Source organism: Opisthorchis viverrini (assembly GCF_000715545.1).
Source record: "Opisthorchis viverrini unplaced genomic scaffold opera_v5_11, whole genome shotgun sequence".
NCBI classification, from domain to species: Eukaryota; Metazoa; Platyhelminthes; class Trematoda; order Opisthorchiida; family Opisthorchiidae; genus Opisthorchis; species Opisthorchis viverrini.
The window spans coordinates 2,928,329-2,947,760 of NW_008751667.1; the positions used below are offsets into that span (position 1 = coordinate 2,928,329).

Below are 19,432 nucleotides of genomic sequence, written 5' to 3' on the forward strand. Positions count from 1 at the left end.
GGAAACTACTCACAACGTCGCTGAAAACAGTTTGACAACTCACGACCGGTGATAAGAATGTTGATGATCCTGCAGTTGGTGCTTACGAGGATGCGGATGTTCAAGACGATTGCGATGGCGATGACTGCTGGAAAAAATCAGTCCAATTCGGATTTCAAGTAGAACATGAGTTTGACGGAAACTCGAGGACTGTACTATCTGATGGGCGAAACCGGTCGTGGGCTGGGCTGTCAAACTCATCAACATTGTGAGTATTTTCCATTATGAAAAAGTGCAATGACATGCTTACATTGTCATATCTTCCTCAGTGTTTCTTTTCATTTGCTGAGTATGAAAGTGTTCAAGCTCAACTCTCTTATCTGCCAGCTACAAGCAAACTCTAGGACCCTTTTTTAATAAAAAATCTCATGGTGAAATGCTGCCAGCGGATTTCGGTGACCACTCACGGCCTTCAACTATACTAGTTTAATAAACCCGGCCAATAATGGTGTTCGAAGATCAACGCGAATAAACAACTGTATAAATCAGAACAGTTTTACCGCATAGAAGGACCGAAGGCGCAGATGCCCGCTAAAATAATTTATTTTGACAAATCTTTGAAATCCAATCCAAAACACTGAATATCCCCTTTCAGAGAGCACAAAATTCTACGGATCCTTTTCTTCGTTTTTCGAGAGCCACACAGCATATAAATTGTTTTATTATAGCTTATAACTGAGCTTCTGTAATCAGCTATAACTGAGGTTACTGGGAACTTGTGTTTTATTTCATAATCTTTTACATTTCAAAAAGACCACAGTAATTCATATAGTTTTCCCCGATAAAAATCTATCACTCATTCGCTAGAATGTGCTTCACAATTCAACTCTAGCAGAGTCTTTTAACCCAGCCCACAGACCACTTTAAGACGTGTTTTGGTTTGCAAATCTATCATCGGGCTTGGAAAATCAAATATATTCTCTCTGCAAGCTGGCTACTTAATAGCAACTGCCTAATTATTTGTACTATTGATAAATCCAGCAACAATACATAGTGGATCATTTTCAGTTGAGCATTGAACCTCGATTTCATTTAGCATGGTTGCCAACATGTGCCACTACCTAATGGTTAGGAATGTGGCATCGCAAATCGCAAGTCAAACAGTTATATCTGGGGGGCACGTCTAATGTTCGGACTGCATTATAATTGTTCCTAGTGAACGATAGACCATCAACGCATACATCAATCACTCTCTGACTGCTTGTCAACTTACATCCGGTGACGTAGTGGTCACAATTTGTTACCTAATCTGCGAGTGCCTATCATAACGCCAAGTCTCTCCGTTTGCGGCCGTGTGACGTAGGGTAACAAATTTGGTGGACATTTTGAGATATAGTGGTAACACGTTGCTAGACTAGTTTGATGCTGGTTTCCCTAATTTGTCAACGAAGTCAGCGGGGATGCGTGCTTTCCGCAAAGATGCCTCCTTTATTAATTTAAATTTCGGTCGGGAAGCTACCTCAATTCAGTTCAGTGAAAGAAGAACCAGCAAACGCATGGTACAGGTACACCGTCGGTGATCATATTGACCAACCCAGCGCATTAAAACATTCATTCATCTCTCAATTACAGAGTGAATATTCGTTTGAAAAAAATGCATTTTTGGATTACCGCAAACACTGTATTTTACACAAGGCGCTTGTTGCTGTATTTCAAGTAGAAAGATTGAGAACCAGAATCCAGACAAAAAAAGGTACATTTAGCAGCTGAATGACGTTAGTCAAATGAACAGGTAGATAGATAGATAGATAGATAGATAGAGAGATAGATAGATAGATAGATAGATAAACAGATAAATAGATGGGTGGACGTATGGATGCCTGACCGACTGACTACCGGTGACTGACTCACCGGTTCTCTGGAGGTGATTAATTAATGCAGTATCATAGGTTAATACTGATAAAAGTTCGCCCTCTGATTTCTTTGACCTTGGAATAAATCCGTAGTTCAATGAATTCATCCCAACCCTACCTGCAAGATATACAATTGGTTCCAGGTTATAAAAGCACAATAACACCCTGTTTATTTTTTATTTTTGGGAGTTCTGTGAATCACGTTGCCTATATATATATATCGCTGTATTTCATGGAAACATTTTCCTACTTTCAAATGCTGCAGTTCACCAGCGAAATATGGTCTAGCTTATCGATTCTGAAGTCTAACAGACTTAGAGAAGGAAAATGTAAGAAGTTTCGAAAACGATCTCTTTATGTGAGAAGCCCATAGACTTACCAAAATTGTTATAAAACTAGTCGCTGAAGTTTGCAAAATTGCTAGTTGTGTTCACATCGCTAATGTTTACACGGTCCTCTTCCAGGAGTGACACCATTATACTGGTGAGGAATCGAGTTGTACAGTATCTTTATTGCAGAACATAACACGCACACCTTTGGAATAATTAGTCCATACATTACGTCCGATATTAGTTGCAAAGTTTATTTATCACTCATCACCTGTGCGCAATTGGCAACACAAATGTGAACAACCAAATGTGCAATTCATTTGATGCTGCGAATAAAAAATTGGTGAAAACTGAGACTGCAATTCGATTTGACGAAAAAGATCTACTGACATCTCAAACACAGCATACAATGTCTGTGGTGAATTTAATCTGCTAAACGTGTATAACTGGAAATTTTTTTCATAGCACAGTGTTCAATCCGGTAGAATGTTGTTGGATTCGTTAGGTAGATGCTGTGTTTTGTCGCACACTTCTATATCAGTGGTTCCCAAATTTAGTAGGAAGGCTCCCGAAAATCTGATCCGGACAGAATGCTCTACGAATTCAGCTTCGTGCATTTCTATCGGTGCTCGTGGTAAGTGTGATAGTGTACATGTGACAGACAAAGGGCGTTCAACGAAAACCGTACCAGGTATAGTTTTGCTGTACATTCAAGGAGATTTGACTTATTTTGCTATCGCGGCACCTTACGCGATTTGTTTGACTGCAAACGTTTGTGCGATAAAGGTCACCCAACTAAATGTGGATGCAACCAAAATCGGAAAGTTATCTAGGGTAAAGTGCAGTAAGCAATAAATTCCCTTTTACCGTATATTGTAAGCGTGCAAGCGGCTATACATATAAAATAAATGTTCCTTGGATGTTTTCAAAACCTGTTCTTTTGCAGACTGCTTCGAAAATTGTGGGTCATTTTCTGTTAGATTTTATACTGTGAGTGGCTGTATCGATCCGCCATTTGAGAACACAATTTCAAGTGACGTAGTTCAACTACTCCTAATTTTACTAACTTAGCAATCAGCTGCTGCGCGGCACCAAAATCACATCAAAGATACCACAGGGAAGGTTGCATCATGAGGATTTCTGACCAATTCCCCAACGGCTGGAGTTTAGAGGGTGTTCTGTTCGGTGGATTGTTCAGAGAGGCATATGTTTGGTTTTCTACATCTGTCTTATAACTTCGGCGTCCATGCTCCTTATGAACTCTTTACGGTTCGAACTCTTCACGGTGAGCGCATTCAGTAACCCGAACTTAATCATTCGTTCGCATTAGCCCTCGGCAATTTCACGCAAGTAACCAAGACATAGAACCTTATGCTCAACAGGAAAGACGTCGCAGAGGAAGATATTGAAGAGCTGTTCACCGTGATCTGAGAAGTTATTTCTCTAAAAAGTAAAATGCTGGTCGATGTATCACCATAGGGACAGTGGTGCATGGTAAACGAAAATATAGTGAGAAATGTACTGTTAGCCTAAGCAACATATTCTCCCACCCAATTCCACATTCCAGAAAATTCACCATTTTATTTCCCCAGCATGTTGGAACTCAAATAAAAGGCTGTGCTTGACAGATCACAAATCCTGCCAGGCCAGCAAGTATATTTGAAAACCGCTAATTATTGTCAAATAACTCGCACATATTTTGAACAGCTATTTGCACCCACCCAGTGACTGTTAGACTGCCCAGCATGTCCACTGTCAGACGGATGTGCGAACAAGCTGGCAGATTAACACGCGGGTTGATTTCGACACGTAGCAAGCACTACAAGCATCCACAAGCGTAAGCTAGGCGTTACATCTGAATTTGTCGGGCACACCTCAGTATACTTCAACTGTCACCTTTACCAAGCGAGTTTCTTATCTGATCTTCATGGCTGTGAGCGTGGAATAACACGCCGGTTTTAGACATCAACAAAATCTTTAAAAAGATTGACATACTCGGACATCCGTTGGTGCTTGTTTTATTTGTTCGTGGACTTAAAAAGCCAGACGTACACAGAGATGAACGTGAAATATTCTGGGCATATTCTGGACATCTGGGAAGGCAGCTTGATCGTTCAGTGTAACTGCATTTATCTAGTCGCTTATTTTGGTTTTGGATAAGTTAAAGGAATGTGAAATAAATAGTTTCGGTAATTATATGCACCTAAAAGTAGACTAAGTGACATTGAAAAAATTACTTCCTCTTAGTCTTAGTCGGGGCAGTCATAAAATACACATTCTATGTTGTGTCTAACTGCCTCTCATTTCGGGAGCAAAATTTGTGTCCGCCTCAAGGTTGCCATTATTTCTCCGCAAACCAGGTTTTTGTAACAAATAAGGATCCATTTTTGTATCACTAAATCAAATCAGCTTCTTTTATTCTTAATTTTTTTCATTGCAGTCATCCTGACAAGCTTTCCGCGATATTTTGCGGGTACGCCTGATGTGCAGCCTACACAGATTCCCACTTGTTCCCATTCACTACTTATGGTGTTAAGTGTAAATGGAGTTTTTGAACACAGTTTGGACCACTTGGGATTTTTTTAGTGATGGTGGGCACGTTCTTTCCCAAACGATGTTCACGAACCTCGAAACCACTATTTCCAACTAACACTACCATCAAACCACATTCTTTCCCTGTCTGGTTAAACGTCGAATAAGTAGACATGCTTTGTTAGTCTGTCAGTACTTAACCATTAAACGAATGAAGAGTATCATGGTGATTGACAGTTTGCACTGGTAATAGCGGAGGAGATCCACTAAGTTTCACTTTGCTTTCTCTATTCCCATGTGCGTGCTAGCCTGTCCGGGTAACAGTTGTCAGTTTATCTCATCTTAACAAAAGGGCTGTCTGTGTAGCATGCTCAACGGTTGTTTGAAGTGATACACATATGGGAGATATTGATGAGTTCCAGTACTCAGTGTTTGAAGCATTTTAATGGAGGGACTTTGCGCGTGTTTTCCTCAATGATCGCGCAAATCAGATAACAGCGAGTGGTTATTCTGAAACTAGGGTGCTTGGATAATTAACGAAAAGGTGTTGGTGAAAAAGCTGTATTTGCGTCACGCGCGATCAGATACCATTGTATCCTTTACTAGTAAATGGACATTTGATACCCACATTTTTTTCAGTAGAGCATTGAATCAATAACTGAACTACGGGGTAAACTACATGTGTTTATTAGAACAATATGAAAATTACGGAATATAGTTTACAACTCTCGTGTTCCCCCGTATGTGGCTGATCTAGTGTCGCATCACTCGGCCCTTCGAAATTTGGGACTTCTTTTCTATCCTTTTTAGTAGTAGCGTTGGAAGTGAACCATTAATAATATCCCGGTTTCGAAACAGTATTCGTACACTCTCAAGATGGGATGGATCAAATATACGCTTATCGTTCGACACGAGTAATCACCCTGGACGCACACATGACAAGTGGCGTGAAAATCTGGAAGGACGCTGCTTAGCAAGCACATCAGAGACAGAACACTGAAAAACTCGGGCAGGATTATCTTGGACGCTATTCTCAAATCCATCTAGTAATGCATGGTAACCGATTAAGGGAATCCGAAATAGAAGGAAAATAGAAAGGTTGGTATTTTTAGCACCAACCGCTTAACAAATCCATCTAGGCAATGTGGAGAATCATATTCGCCATTCTACTTCAGTAGAATAAGATATGCGCTGAAATGCCCTCTACATGTAAAGTACAAGAAAAGTTTGGAAGGCGTTCAGTGTGTCTATGACAACGTGTAATGGTTAGAGATAATGAGAAAACGCGGCTCCTACAGACAGTTTACCGGCAGTGAGATCCTTTGTCACCAACAAATGAAGGGGAGATTTAACATTCAAAGATGATAACGCTTCATATCGTTTAACGTGCCTATTGAAACAGCTTTTTCAGCTTGTTCTAAATTATACGGGTTATGATGTATCAGGCCAGTGCTCTGTTCAGTGCGCTGAACATCACTGGCCCAGACAGACAGTTTACTGGGAGTGTGATCCTGTGTCACCAACAAATAAAGAGGAAATTTAACATTTAAAGATGATAGCGCCTCATATTGGTTAACCTGCCCATCGAAACAGCCGTCTCAACTTGTTCTAAACTATACCTAGTAATGCATGGTAACCGATTAAGGGAATCCGAAATAGAAGGAAAATAGAAAGGTTGGTATTTTTAGCACCAACCGCTTAACAAATCCATCTAGGCAATGTGGAGAATCATATTCGCCATTCTACTTCAGTAGAATAAGATATGCGCTGAAATGCCCTCTACATGTAAGGTACAAGAAAAGTTTGGAAAGCGTTCAGTGTGTCTATGACAACGTGTAATGGTTAGAGATAATGAGAAAACGCGGCTCCTACAGACAGTTTACCGGCAGTGAGATCCTTTGTCACCAACAAATGAAGGGGAGATTTAACATTCAAAGATGATAACGCTTCATATCGTTTAACGTGCCTATTGAAACAGCTTTTTCAGCTTGTTCTAAATTATACGGGTTATGATGTATCAAGTGTACAGACGGCGACTGTGTGAATGAAACTATAGTGGGATAAATGCAGTGTAAGTGAGTAAAAATGGGTGTGCCATACAAGTATTAACGGTGGATACTACTGACGAGGCACGCGAGTAATGTGTTTTCACTTAACTTCGCTTTGCGTCTATCGGAAAGAGGGATTTATCACGGAATCTGTAGAACTGCTTTGTAGCGTCCGTTTGCATTTGAGTGATAGTCAATGAATATCCAGGGAAGTTTGGAAAACGCGTTCGAGTAGGGGACGGATATTTAGTTTTTATAAAAAAGATGCATGTGAGAGTTTTGCTTCCCTGTCCAATGGTCTGTAACCGTTTAGTTGGCGTTTTTGAATAGGTGACTCTGCAACGAAGGCCTTCTTCTTTTCACAAGTAGTTAGAACTTTACGCTCAACACGTTAACAATTGGTTAAAAGCTAGCTTCAAGATAGCGCAGCTTATGCCCTCAAGGCGTAACTTAATGTTCTGCATTTAAACTGCATGTTGCTCAGGTTAACCGTTTCCACTGGAAACAGAGTTTGTATGTTTCTCAGTCAATTACCTGATGCTGTTGGGCTTATACTCTCGCAAACAAATGTGTTGAGTGTTTTAGCGTTTGCCACAACGCCTCTGATGCTCAAGACATACATACCAGACATGCACTTCGGAGACGTAAAGGTCAACGGAAGCATTAGGTTCGAGCATCGCCCATGTGAATTTGTAAGCCTGTGAAAGACTACGAAGACGATTATGGTTAATCTTCATCAATTACAAGTTTAGCAGAACAATAACCTCGATCATGACGAGGGTACTTAGTATTTATAAATCTAGGCAAATTTCTGAATTTATTTTAACTAACAAATGCACACAAATGATTTTCAGTAAATGAGCAGGGTAGATTCTCAAAAACCGTTAGATCTTGGCAGTTCACAAAGACCAGACTCGACGATGGCGGGCACGGTAACATGATCAGTTATTACAGTTGAAATGTGTTCCTATGGCTTCAATATAGTTTATGGTTTATTGTCGCCACAACAGTGAACAACGCCACGTCAAAACTCTGCATTGCCCAGTTATACGACTTTGCTGTTCATTCGCAAACAGAAAGCACAACAAATGAGTTACCTATGCAATCAAATTAATTGTCCTTACGAGTTCGACAACGCCCAGGAGTGAAATGGGATCGTTTGCATGGCTTTAAACAACAACATCAACAATGGACACTCGGCGTTCACTTTATACTGACTAGTTTATGCCACGTAACCATGACAACTGGAAATTCACACACCGCTATGGTTTGACGAAGGGATTGGGCGTTGGTGATACAATACGGCGAATGGAAATAGTAAACCAACAAAGCATTCGGAATCTAAATATAATGTAAGGTCAAACACTTCATGAGTTGCAGAATTAGCCATTGTCCTTTTGGATTTGTTCTCATATACAAACCGGAGTCTTGTGGATACCGGAATGGATATGCCGCAACTTCTTGGTCATTATAGAACATGGGACCGTTTTTCGATGGTATAACCCAGCTTACATACTGCCTCCATTTCTAATTTTTAGAGGTAAATAGGCGGTGGGCAGATCTGTTAGACATCTTGCTTGCCAAGTTTCAATTTAATGAAATATATTTCATTCATATGTCTGACACCTCCCAGACTAGCAATTCCTTCAGATTCTCTAGAGTATTCTCACAGCGGGGGACCTCAGTAAAATGCCTGATTATCAGTAAATAGTTTAGATGCACAATACCACCTGGACAATCGTGGACTCACGAGGGTTGACCCATAAAGTATACTGCTCAAACAGTTAGTAATTCACATGCGAACATTCCTTTATGGTCTGTCGACTCGGCGTTCTAGCATTTACTCGCTTATTTATTATTTCACTTATCCATTGCCCTCTTTTGCAATGCTGAGCTTTGCGTTCAGAGATGATATCATCTATGGAAAAACCCACCTCCATTTACTGCAAGCCTTTATTAGTTTACACCAGAAGATATCCCCTTATTAACTTGTCCCCTACTGGGATATATCGGCTTGCACCGCCAAAAAGCAAATTAGTAGTGTTTAACATGCTTTGTGTGTATCAGTAGACAGCAGAATGTGAAGTCTGTTGGGACACACTTTGATATATGCACTTGTAGATATGTTACAGGTTAGTGACTTGTTCACTGACCACGCGGGTCAAATCCCCCCTAACAGTGAGCGTCTACCGATCTGCTCAAGACAAGTATTTACCATTATTGGGTGTTTCTAGAAACACTGGACCAAAATGCACTTGGGCGTATGAAAATGGAATATAATGCTCCATTTGTGTTCCTGAGCAAAATCAGTCTGCAGCTAGTAATTCACAGAAAACGAGTTCCTCAAGAGAATATATGTACAGAGTTGCCCATTTGTAGAATACCTGCCCTGAAGTAGCCAGAACATGTATAAAATTTCTACTTTACTCTGTTCTGTTCGAACGCGATACAGCCTTGGACACTACACTGTCTATCACCGAGGTGAATCATGCTAACCGGATCCCACCTGTAGGCTTCTGAGTACATCTTAGCTCTCTCTTACCTGTCCCTTTACTTCATTTACTAGCGAAGGCACATACAAACGTATTTTGGAAATATATTCCACGTTATGCACACAACAGCGATCTAGTATTTGGCCCAATGCGGCTATGGCATGGAATGAATGCGATAAACGTTACCCGGCTTATGATCGCCGATCTAAAGAAATCTACAATCGGATTTCTTGAATACGCCAGCGCATTTTGGAAAGAGTTACCAAACACATATTATAGCTAGACAAGGCAACTATCTTGTCTGGAATTCGGCAAGAAAATGGACAGGAATTTTTTGGTCCCTTTTAAAATGATAAATAGTCAGTGCCTCAATTTCCCCACGCATACGGTGATATTGTTGATTCCTTTCTTCTATTTTTTATATTGTACAGCGCGATTCCCCCCCTGCCCACATCTGACAATGGTGTGACCGTACACGCGAAGAAGTTTGTCCAAACCGATCGGGCTTTACGCAGTCGAGAGTACTCCCGAACAATTTACATACCCAAGTCGGTTGACAAGAATCAACTGGAGTGCCATCTTACCGAAGACGGTGTGTTAATGCTTGAAGCTCCAGTGAAGACGTATCAGTAGACAGCAGAATGTGAAGTCTGTTGGGACACACTTTGATATATGCACTTGTAGATATGTTACAGGTTAGTGACTTGTTTACTGACCACGTGGGTCAAATCCCCCCTAACAGTGAGCGTCTACCGATCTGCTCAAGACAAGTATTTACCATTATTGGGTGTTTCTAGAAACACTGGACCAAAATGCACTTGGGCGTATGAAAATGGAATATAATGCTCCATTTGTGTTCCCGAACAAAATCAGTCTGCAGCTAGTAATTCATAGAAAACGAGTTCCTCAAGCGAATATATGTACAGAGTTGCCCATTTGTAGACTACCTGCCCTGAAGTAGCCAGACCATGTATAAAATTTCTACTTTACTCTGTTCTGTTCGAACGCGATACAGCCTTGGACACTACACTGTCTATCACCGAGGTGAATCATGCTAACCGGATCCCACCTGTAGGCTTCTGAGTACATCTTAGCTCTCTCTTACCTGTCCCTTTACTTCATTTACTAGCGAAGGCACATACAAACGTATTTTGGAAATATATTCCACGTTATGCACACAACAGCGATCTAGTATTTGGCCCAATGCGACTGTGGCATGGAATGAATGCGATAAACGTTACCCGGCTTATGATCGCTGGTCTAAAGGAATCCACAATCGGATTTCTTAAATACGCCAGCGCATTTTGGAAAAAGTTACCAAACCTATATTTTAGCTAGACAAGGCAAATATCTTGTCTGGAATTCGGCAAGAAAATGGACAGGAATTTTTTGGTCCCTTTTAAAATGATAAATAGTCAGTGCCTCAATTTCCCCACGCATACGGTGATATTGTTGATTCCTTTCTTCTATTTTTTATATTGTACAGCGCGATTCCCCCCCTGCCCACATCTGACAATGGTGTGACCGTACTTTCTGCCAACGCGTAAGTAAGATTAAATATCCGTTTTTCTTTATTATATCGATTCCGAATAAGGTCACACCCTACTGTCAATATTTGGGTAATAGTTTGTGATGCGTCATCCGCTGATGCGAATTTCCTTCACATCTGTCCCTTCTCATAACTTCGTCCTAAAGAGTATAAATAACAGTGAATCGCCATCCTAAACAAGCTGAAATATTTAGGTCAAATGTCAGATGACTGACTAAAATAAACCGACGTGATGGTTTCCAATGAAGAACTATAGTCTAGCACGGCTGACGCAATACCCTCGGTACGTGTGGTTAAATAGTTGGGGTAAAATATGAAAGTCACTGGTATTACAAAAATAGATGTCCACACTATGAACTGGCAACTTTTGAATGCGCAAGATTTCAGTTAGTCAGCCTCCGTCAAACAAAATTCTACTGGTCAGCATTTGACGTTGAAAAGCTACGCGAATTACGAGGTGTCGTCATTACTTCACAAGTAACAATTGCATGAATCTGTTTCTATGATTTGCCGTGGTGTCGTTCCCTTTTCAGGCGAAATATTCTAACGATCACGTCACATCTTGATTAATTATTACTCAGTTCAATTCGTGCGTTTTTCAACCAGCTGTGTGAGTTCACTTCAGCAAGGAATACTTCAGCATGCATCAATAATTAAATGAAGTAGAATCTCGTTGCCATTGGTTGCAGTGTGTTACTAGGAAGGACATTTCGCACGCATACTATTGCACTGATAAACTGGAAGGCACGTTTACATTGCAGCATTGTATTATTATCTGGGTGAACGTCAAAACACGATACCATCGATTCCGCACAGTTGAGATGAATACAAAGAGAATATAACAACCAAGGTTCCAAACACATTCAACCCCCGAGTTTATTCTTTATGCATAAAACGTGAATCGTTCTGATGGTAAAATATACGATTGTTATTCTATTTGCCACTTCACTTGCGTATGAACTCATATCATCTATTGCGGAGCTTGAATAGTTTACGTAATTTGATGCCCTAAACACAAATCTCACTACCAGGTCCCGCACATAAACCTATGAATTGAGGATAGTACTCAACATGTAAATTCAGCGAAAAATTTGGAGTGATTGGCCAGCGCGTTTTGTTGAACTGTCATAAATGGTCTCACGTTGTGAAGCACCAAGTTGACAGTCTAAAGTGTGGAAGAACTATTGTTGTACTTTATCTTCTCAAAACGGATTTTTCGACATGTGAGTCCGAATCTCACATTTCGAAATCACTCACCTAGTCTAAAGACCACCTTACACATTATTGCTTTCGATCCGGCATTTCAGTAGTTTAATTTGTAAAAACTATTTTCTCTTATACGCTGGAATATTGCAGCCCATTGCTGAAATGGTACGCGATTTCCTGCCTCCTTGTATACCCACCAGAACCAATACTGGATAAAGGACAAGGGCCATAAAGCACCACATGAGTATGTACACTAGTGTTCAACTGGGAGCATCGTTGATCAGGCCTGATTTTCCACAAATGCCCAGTCTTCTTAGCTAGATTTATTCGTAGTCACATGTTTAAATACACATTCAGGATGTTCTGGTTGCTACCCAGCCTGTCTAGTGGATTCCACCTGAGTCCCACCGGAGTTTGATTGGTCGTGCGTACAATTCAACACTTCTATCCCTAATATTATGTCAATTAATTTTAAACTTGCAAAATGATAAATTTGTTTGCTCAACCTCCTGTTAAACCAACGTAAAGCAATACACCTCGCTGTGAAACAGACCAGCAGTCCGTGCCCTGTAGATTCTATCTGATACTTTTTGTCTGGCGCCACTAATTCCAGCTGGGTAACCAAATTCGTTTAAACCTCCAATCCCCACGCTTTACATTTTGAAACCATCAGTTAAATCACCACAGCTTAGTTACCCAATCTTTGCTTTCTTGGGGAAAAGCAGACGGATAAAACAAGCGATGTATTTTTACGATGAGGCCCGAAAGCAGAGCCTACAAGGATTGCGCTTGTAAGATTCCTTTTGCATGATTATATGACGCTTTATTTTTATACTACGACTTCAATACTCTCATCGCATTTTTTCTCAGGTATCCACCGCTGGTATGGCACTGGCCCCCTAGATGCATCAGAGATCAATACTGGTAATACTTCTGGTAAATGCCAGTGCCCTCTTTTCGATCACAACGCAGACAGTTGAAGCGAAACGCACATTTGGCGATCTACACTCCCAGATGATAGATGTCGATTTGATTGCTTGCACTGTAGTAAATTTCTGGTCAAATAAACTATTATAAATTTGTTGATACTAAGGAGCCATTTTGAAGTTTTAGCTAAGATTTTTCCCTGCAAATAAAGTCAGTTTATGGCAAAAAGTCCAGTAGCTTAATTAATTTGTTCCATCATTAGAATTGGTTGCTAACCCCACGAAACGCCAGGGAGTCTAGAACCCATAACCTACCGGCCATTTAGTCACAAGACGCAATTAGGCTATACCGCCACTCAACTGTCCATCGCGGAATTCGAACCATTCGGGCACATGTTGAATGCTTCTTCATGTGACCTCTCCTCAAGAATACGAAAATTGTGAACTTTTCCTTCTGAGCCATTTGCTCATACTATCGACATATTGCAAGTAGCATTAAACTAGAGCCATTCACACGATGCTGGTCACTTGCTTTTTAAACCTCGCCACAAAAGAAGCCAGTATATATGTGCAACTAAAAGATGTGAGTCCCTTGGTAGAAGGCTAAGTGGTACTATATCCCGTCTAAGTACCGGTTAGTCACACTGCTTCTCCGCCGGTCAAAACCAAACGGTCTAGTTTGTAGTTTCCACCAGTGAGGTTTTTCAGGACAAATTCCATTGAAACTAGTTTTCATTTCACACTATTAACCTTCTAGAAGTCACGAAAAGAAAGTTCCGTTGATAAATTCTGTGGCAGTAAGTAGTTGAAGATGCTGTGGATGACATGTTTCATGTGAAGTACACCTTGAACTTCTCGAGGGTCGAATACTGATGAATTGACATGAGAGCCACTAGAGAAATGTTAGTTGGGCTGCCAACTGCTGCAGTGCTAAACCGGTGCGAACTCTTGGAGCGAATACATACATCTGAATTTATCAGCCACCTGCTTCGAAACCCGAGGAGTTTATGTACACTAAATGGGCTTGATTGGTTACTGAATACGTCCTGGTTTTGCTCGTAATTCGTGTGAAACCAACAACTACGCGCCACCGATACACATGACCGTATCATCCAACAAATGAAGTCGCGTACTATAGCACGTGGACCAATATGAAAGGAAATTCAATCGGTTCTCTGGCTCTTACACCCTCACGGAGCAAAGTTTCCTTTTTGATAATCAGTCCAAACGATAAAATTCAAATTCTAAGAAGAAATTGCGTCGCTCTGTTTTTTCCAAATAGTGCACGCCATATTTTGGGACTTCCCATCGATTCGTTGCTGACTGACGTTCATTAAGTGTTTTTTCCTATTGTGTACAGGTGTTCAGAAGCTTTAGAATGAATGAATCACTTGTGGAATGGGCAAGTTGCATTCCCGTAATGGCCCTCGTTTGATTGAGCCTGGTTGAATTGCTGACTATAGTATTCAGCAAACGGCACCTTTGTTTAGTGGGATCTTGTCGTATCGTTTACTAGTGAAAGCTGAGAAGTTTCACGAGACAGATAGGACAACAGAAGCATATCGAAAACCCTAATTGAAATCGGATATTTGAAGAAGTTTTCCTCACAAAATGCTTGAGACAGTTCTGCCTCAAGAGAAGGTTGAGCCACCTCAGTCCGGATTACGTCCGCCCATGTTCAGAAGCAACGCCATTTCCGAAACAATGAAGAAGATACTAACGAAAAATTCACAAATTTACATAACAAGTTGCATAGCATGCGGCAATTACTATTCTATTCTTAGGTAACAAAAAATACACAGGAATCGTGTTTGCTGAACATTTTTGAATGAAGCCGAAGGGTGAGTTGGAACCGGTAGTCTCAGAAGAGCGATGAAATATTGTCTCACAAACTGACTAAACTTTTGCAGAATAAATATTACGGTGCTGATTTGTAAAGCAAGTTGGATGGTTTCCTCTATATAGCGAACAACCCAAGTAGCCCAAATCCATGTGTACCTGCACTGACAGCGCAGGTCAGCTGTTGAGTCAAGCGGCAATATATCAAATCGAAATCAATCCAAAACCACGAAAGCATTCAATTAGGAACTACTAAAAAAGGAGTTGTACATCACACCAGAAATGTATTGCATTATATGAACGTTTTCAGCCCTTCATAAGCTCAACTGTATCTTGCCAGTGCTTTGTTCACCTGGACGGTCTGCTAAAATTCTTGTTTCAGGAGCAATTTTGTCTTTTCCATATGTTCAGCTGCCAATCTCTTTTCATTTAATCAGGTGTCTATGATCCACTGCACTGATGACCATGCTTTGTTTGAGAAACTAAACAGGACGTCCATATCCAAGGAGTAATTTTTTTTCTGAAACTAGGCGACTATATATTTCAGTGATGAAACATGCAGCCCTTCATAGCTTTCCTATCCCAAATGACGTGTTCGACGGCCCTCATAAGCCTTCATTTGCATGACAGTTAACTGCGTTATTCAGTTTAAACTGCTATTCACATGGAAACTTTAGACCGACTGGATATTGTCGAATACCACCAACTCTCGCTCTTGGTTTGCGAACAGAAGAATGTGAATAATTAAGCGCTCATTAGTACTCGGTGTCCGGTAGTAGGTCCATCTGTTTTACAAATCAATTAGTGAACAGAAAAACGTTTGTCGTTCAGACCACAGAGTATAAACTGAAGTGAATAAGTTAGATCAGTTTCAAAGCATTTCATAAAACATCATATCTGGTGAATGGCACTGAACCCGGTAGAACTCATTACAATCCCCGCCTTGCCCTGTGGCCCAATCGACTGATATCATATTCTCTGGCACCCTAACCAGTGGTGGCTAAACGGATACAGTCCAGATACAATATCCTCTGTACTAAACAAAAACCAAAGTCATCTGGACGACATTAGTCACTCAGCTATGTCAGCGGAGAATAATTCTCCCGTGTTTTCTCAGCTAAATCAGTTTTCAGTTGAGATTTGTTACTATAAATGAAGACAGTCCATGCGAAAAAAGCTACAGGCACGGTACAGCTCTTCCGTCTTTATTGGGAATCATCAGTGGTGAGTATCTCACGGAACACAGAGAGTTTTCGGGACAGTGGCTATACACTTCACCGCTGAGCCACAAGCGGCTGAGTATTAATGTGATTAGCCCCTACTTAGTCAGGATATAGCCCCGCACATTCTCTAACCACAGATACTACATCATGTGATCTCGTATTGATTGACTCGCTGTTTTGCTGATGATTACTCAGAGGGAAGTTTTACTCATCTTGTGAAATTATTCCTTCTCTGAGCCACTTATTGACTGACGGTAGTGAGAGGATATTTGGTAACCGCTGTTTAGTGCTTCTCGGCTGTCAAACAGAATGGCCTCAATGAGAGACCGCCAGGCCTAGCACTATAGCACCTACAAGCCTAGGGTTTGTTTAATCATACTTAAATATACTGACCAATAAAGATTCCACAGATTATTCACAAGTATTCATTTTGCTTGATTAATTTACTAGCCAGTTATTGTAGCACCCAACATCTCTGGAACGCTGAAGCCAACCGTAGACTGTCGAAGACCTCTCAGAATCCTTATGAGCATTGTCCATCTTTCAACACATTTTCACGTAGTGTCGTATTTGGAAAGCCAATACTCGATTTACAGACATACTTGTCCCCACTCTGTTGCTCGGCGCAATCCGGATAAAAGTTCAGGGTCCGGGGGATGTGTACGAAACTAATTGTTAAGTTAGTCGAATCTGAGAAATATTCGAGAAGGGATCACGAGTAGTACTCACAGCAGTTATTTTCGGAAAAGCACATTAGAAGATGTGTTTCCCCTTAAAGTGACCACGTCTTTGTACCCTTTTTGCAAAAATTAATTATTGTTCTGCAAAATGCCAGAACATAAAGGTGCGGAGGATGACTTCTTGTCTTGTGTCGAGCATTCCATAAAAATTCGCTTAAAGAAGAAATATGGGAATCCAGCGTTTACTTCCTACGATGGAGATTAAGCAGTTTAACCTTTCCAGGACGGGAGAGGATGTCTTAATAGAAAAACAATTTGAAAACACACTACAACGTGAAACCAGATTCGACAAAAATAGACAACTGAATCATTTTATTGAAGCTAACTATTATTATTTTTCGATTTAATGTTACATTACGAGATTTAGATTTCTAAGCTTGACCGAATATCAGGAGGGAGGCAGTATTTTTATTCCCTTCCCTTTTCGGATATGGTCAAAACACCAGAAGCAACATGTAGTCATACACGTTTTCCAACATGTGTAACCATATCTCCTGAAAACAGACAGGCATTTACCAAATTGTATGTCCTACTGAGTGGAGCTCTGTGAAGTATTAAGGCACTAGAGGACAACATTTTTGGTGTATCATTCACGACAGTCATTCGAGTACAAAGTGTAATGTAACTGTCATTTGTCGCTCACCCGGATATAATCCATGAAAAGTAATGGTTCACTTGGATGAACCAGTTCGTAAATAGTTTCGGCAATTCGATTATTCGTTGCGATTACCCGTAGCTAACAAAATGTAGTTCGAACTAATTGCTGTCACCATTCTAGAACATCCTACTGGTTCTAACTGACTTGCTTTGGAAAATCACGTTCTACAGTTCTAAAATGAGAAATTAAAATTCATTTCAACCTGAAAAAATGAGCCACCGTTTGCTTTAACAATAATAAAAAGCGCGCTTATAAAGTTGTACTCAAAAGCGTTCAACTCCAAACGAAAATCATTTGAAAACCCTTCTTTTAAGAATATGTTTGGGAGAACGGTTTGGACAATAATCGGGATTGATAATTTTTTGCGTGGAGTGTATATTATCAAAAACCATATTACGTTGTGACGGAAACTGGGTGCACCGAAAACGGCAATTTAAGTGAGTCTGCATACACTAACTCTATCTAGTTGTAAATTAAAACCACTTTAGATGATGAAGGCAATGGGTAAGTTTTGGGTGCATTCAAAACTTACCTTGAGACAAAATATCAATGAGAGCGGCAGGGTGAGTATGATGAATATGATGCACACAACATGAAGCACATTCTCCATAAACCAATCTTCATCCGCATGTACAGTGGTTGGAATCAACGATCGTTTGGCGGCTGTCGGCGCAGAGGTCTTTTTCTCCTCCCCTAAAAACGCCTCGACCTCTTCATCTTCATCATCTCTTTTTCGATGCGGGCGACCGGTTAGTATTTTCCGCCGGAATTTCTTATAACGTGAGATTGAAGGAAGTGGTGTATACTTGATCGGAGAAGGTGGTGGTTTGTGCGCAGGGTAGTTTCGGAAGAATTCGATACTCTTTGGATCACTGGTTTCACGCTCAAACCCAAATTCAATCAACTGTTGAATCTCCTTTGGTACTTGATTTTTGTCCTGTGTTTCAGGTATCCTGGGTGGAGGTAGTTTGGAAGCCGTGCGGATTGCCTCAGCAATCACCGGATCTGCAAGTTCCTTCCGCTTTCTTTTTGCAATAACCAAGTCCAAAGGGTCAGCGGAAGGCACGTCGGATGCACTACCTCCAGTGGCAGCGGCTACTGCGCGAGCCATCACTGGATTCATTAAATGATGGCCATCTACTTTAGGCAAACCTGCACTAGTTGTTAGTGGATCAGTTCTGTTCATTTCTCCTTCGTTTGAGTTCAGTGAGGCCACTGATTTACCCCGAGCCAGACTGTTTGCTCCCAATGTGCTCACATCCGTTGCTGAATGGGTGTGATGCAAAGAAATCCCAGTGGTTGTGAGTAAGGGTGAAGCTGCAGATGTGATTGGGTTAGACATTCTTGGCAGCCGCATTACATTTTGGTATGACAAAGGGCAAGCGGGCAGTTATGTTCGCGACCACCGCCGCATTTGCTAGCTAATGAAAAATGTATGTAGACCCTTATTGTGAGGTTCCGTAAACTGGTACTCTTCCGCCCAACGTTTGTCGTGGCTGGTTCTGCCAACCACACGTTCGACGTTCTGTGATTGGTCAGCTCGGCAACGTGCGTTTGTGGATTGGTCAGTGGATCAGAGACAATTGCAAGCAACGAATTATATACTTGAATTTCCCTAGCCTTGTTTGTCTTAATATTTGTGCACTAAATCAACACAAAAACGAATAAGAATAAATTAATGCTGGCATTTGGCGTTCATAAAGTCGCAGAAGTGAATAAATATTGACCACTGCAGTTTCCAAGTTAGGATCGCTTTTTATTGATTAGTATGAAACAGAGTTCCGTAGGAAACTTGTCCCATCACGTTCATTTCTGGATTAAGCTACCTGTCAAAAACATCAAAATTCTTTTAAGAGTGAAACAATAGTAGCAATAAAAATTCTACCTACCGAATTTCGCCCCACTCCTGTACACATTTTCATTCTTTAGGTCTGCTCGCACACTTCATGAATCGAAAAACCTGAACGAGTTTCCCGAAGTGAAACCATCCGGTAGCGA

The 19,432-nt window shown here is 40.8% G+C and overlaps 1 protein-coding gene across 1 annotated transcript in view; it reads right to left on the bottom strand.

The window, feature by feature from the left end:
* T265_01090 (hypothetical protein) overlaps window positions 1–18,888 on the bottom strand; it is a gene marked incomplete at both ends in the record, with an annotated part of 45,026 nt that extends 26,138 nt beyond the window's left edge. Inside the window, one exon of the mRNA XM_009165033.1 lies at window positions 17,967–18,888. Within this exon, the coding sequence (XP_009163297.1) occupies window positions 17,967–18,791 (825 nt within the window). The remainder of the gene's footprint in view (window positions 1–17,966) is intronic.
* Between the last annotated feature and the right edge of the window lie 544 nt (window positions 18,889–19,432).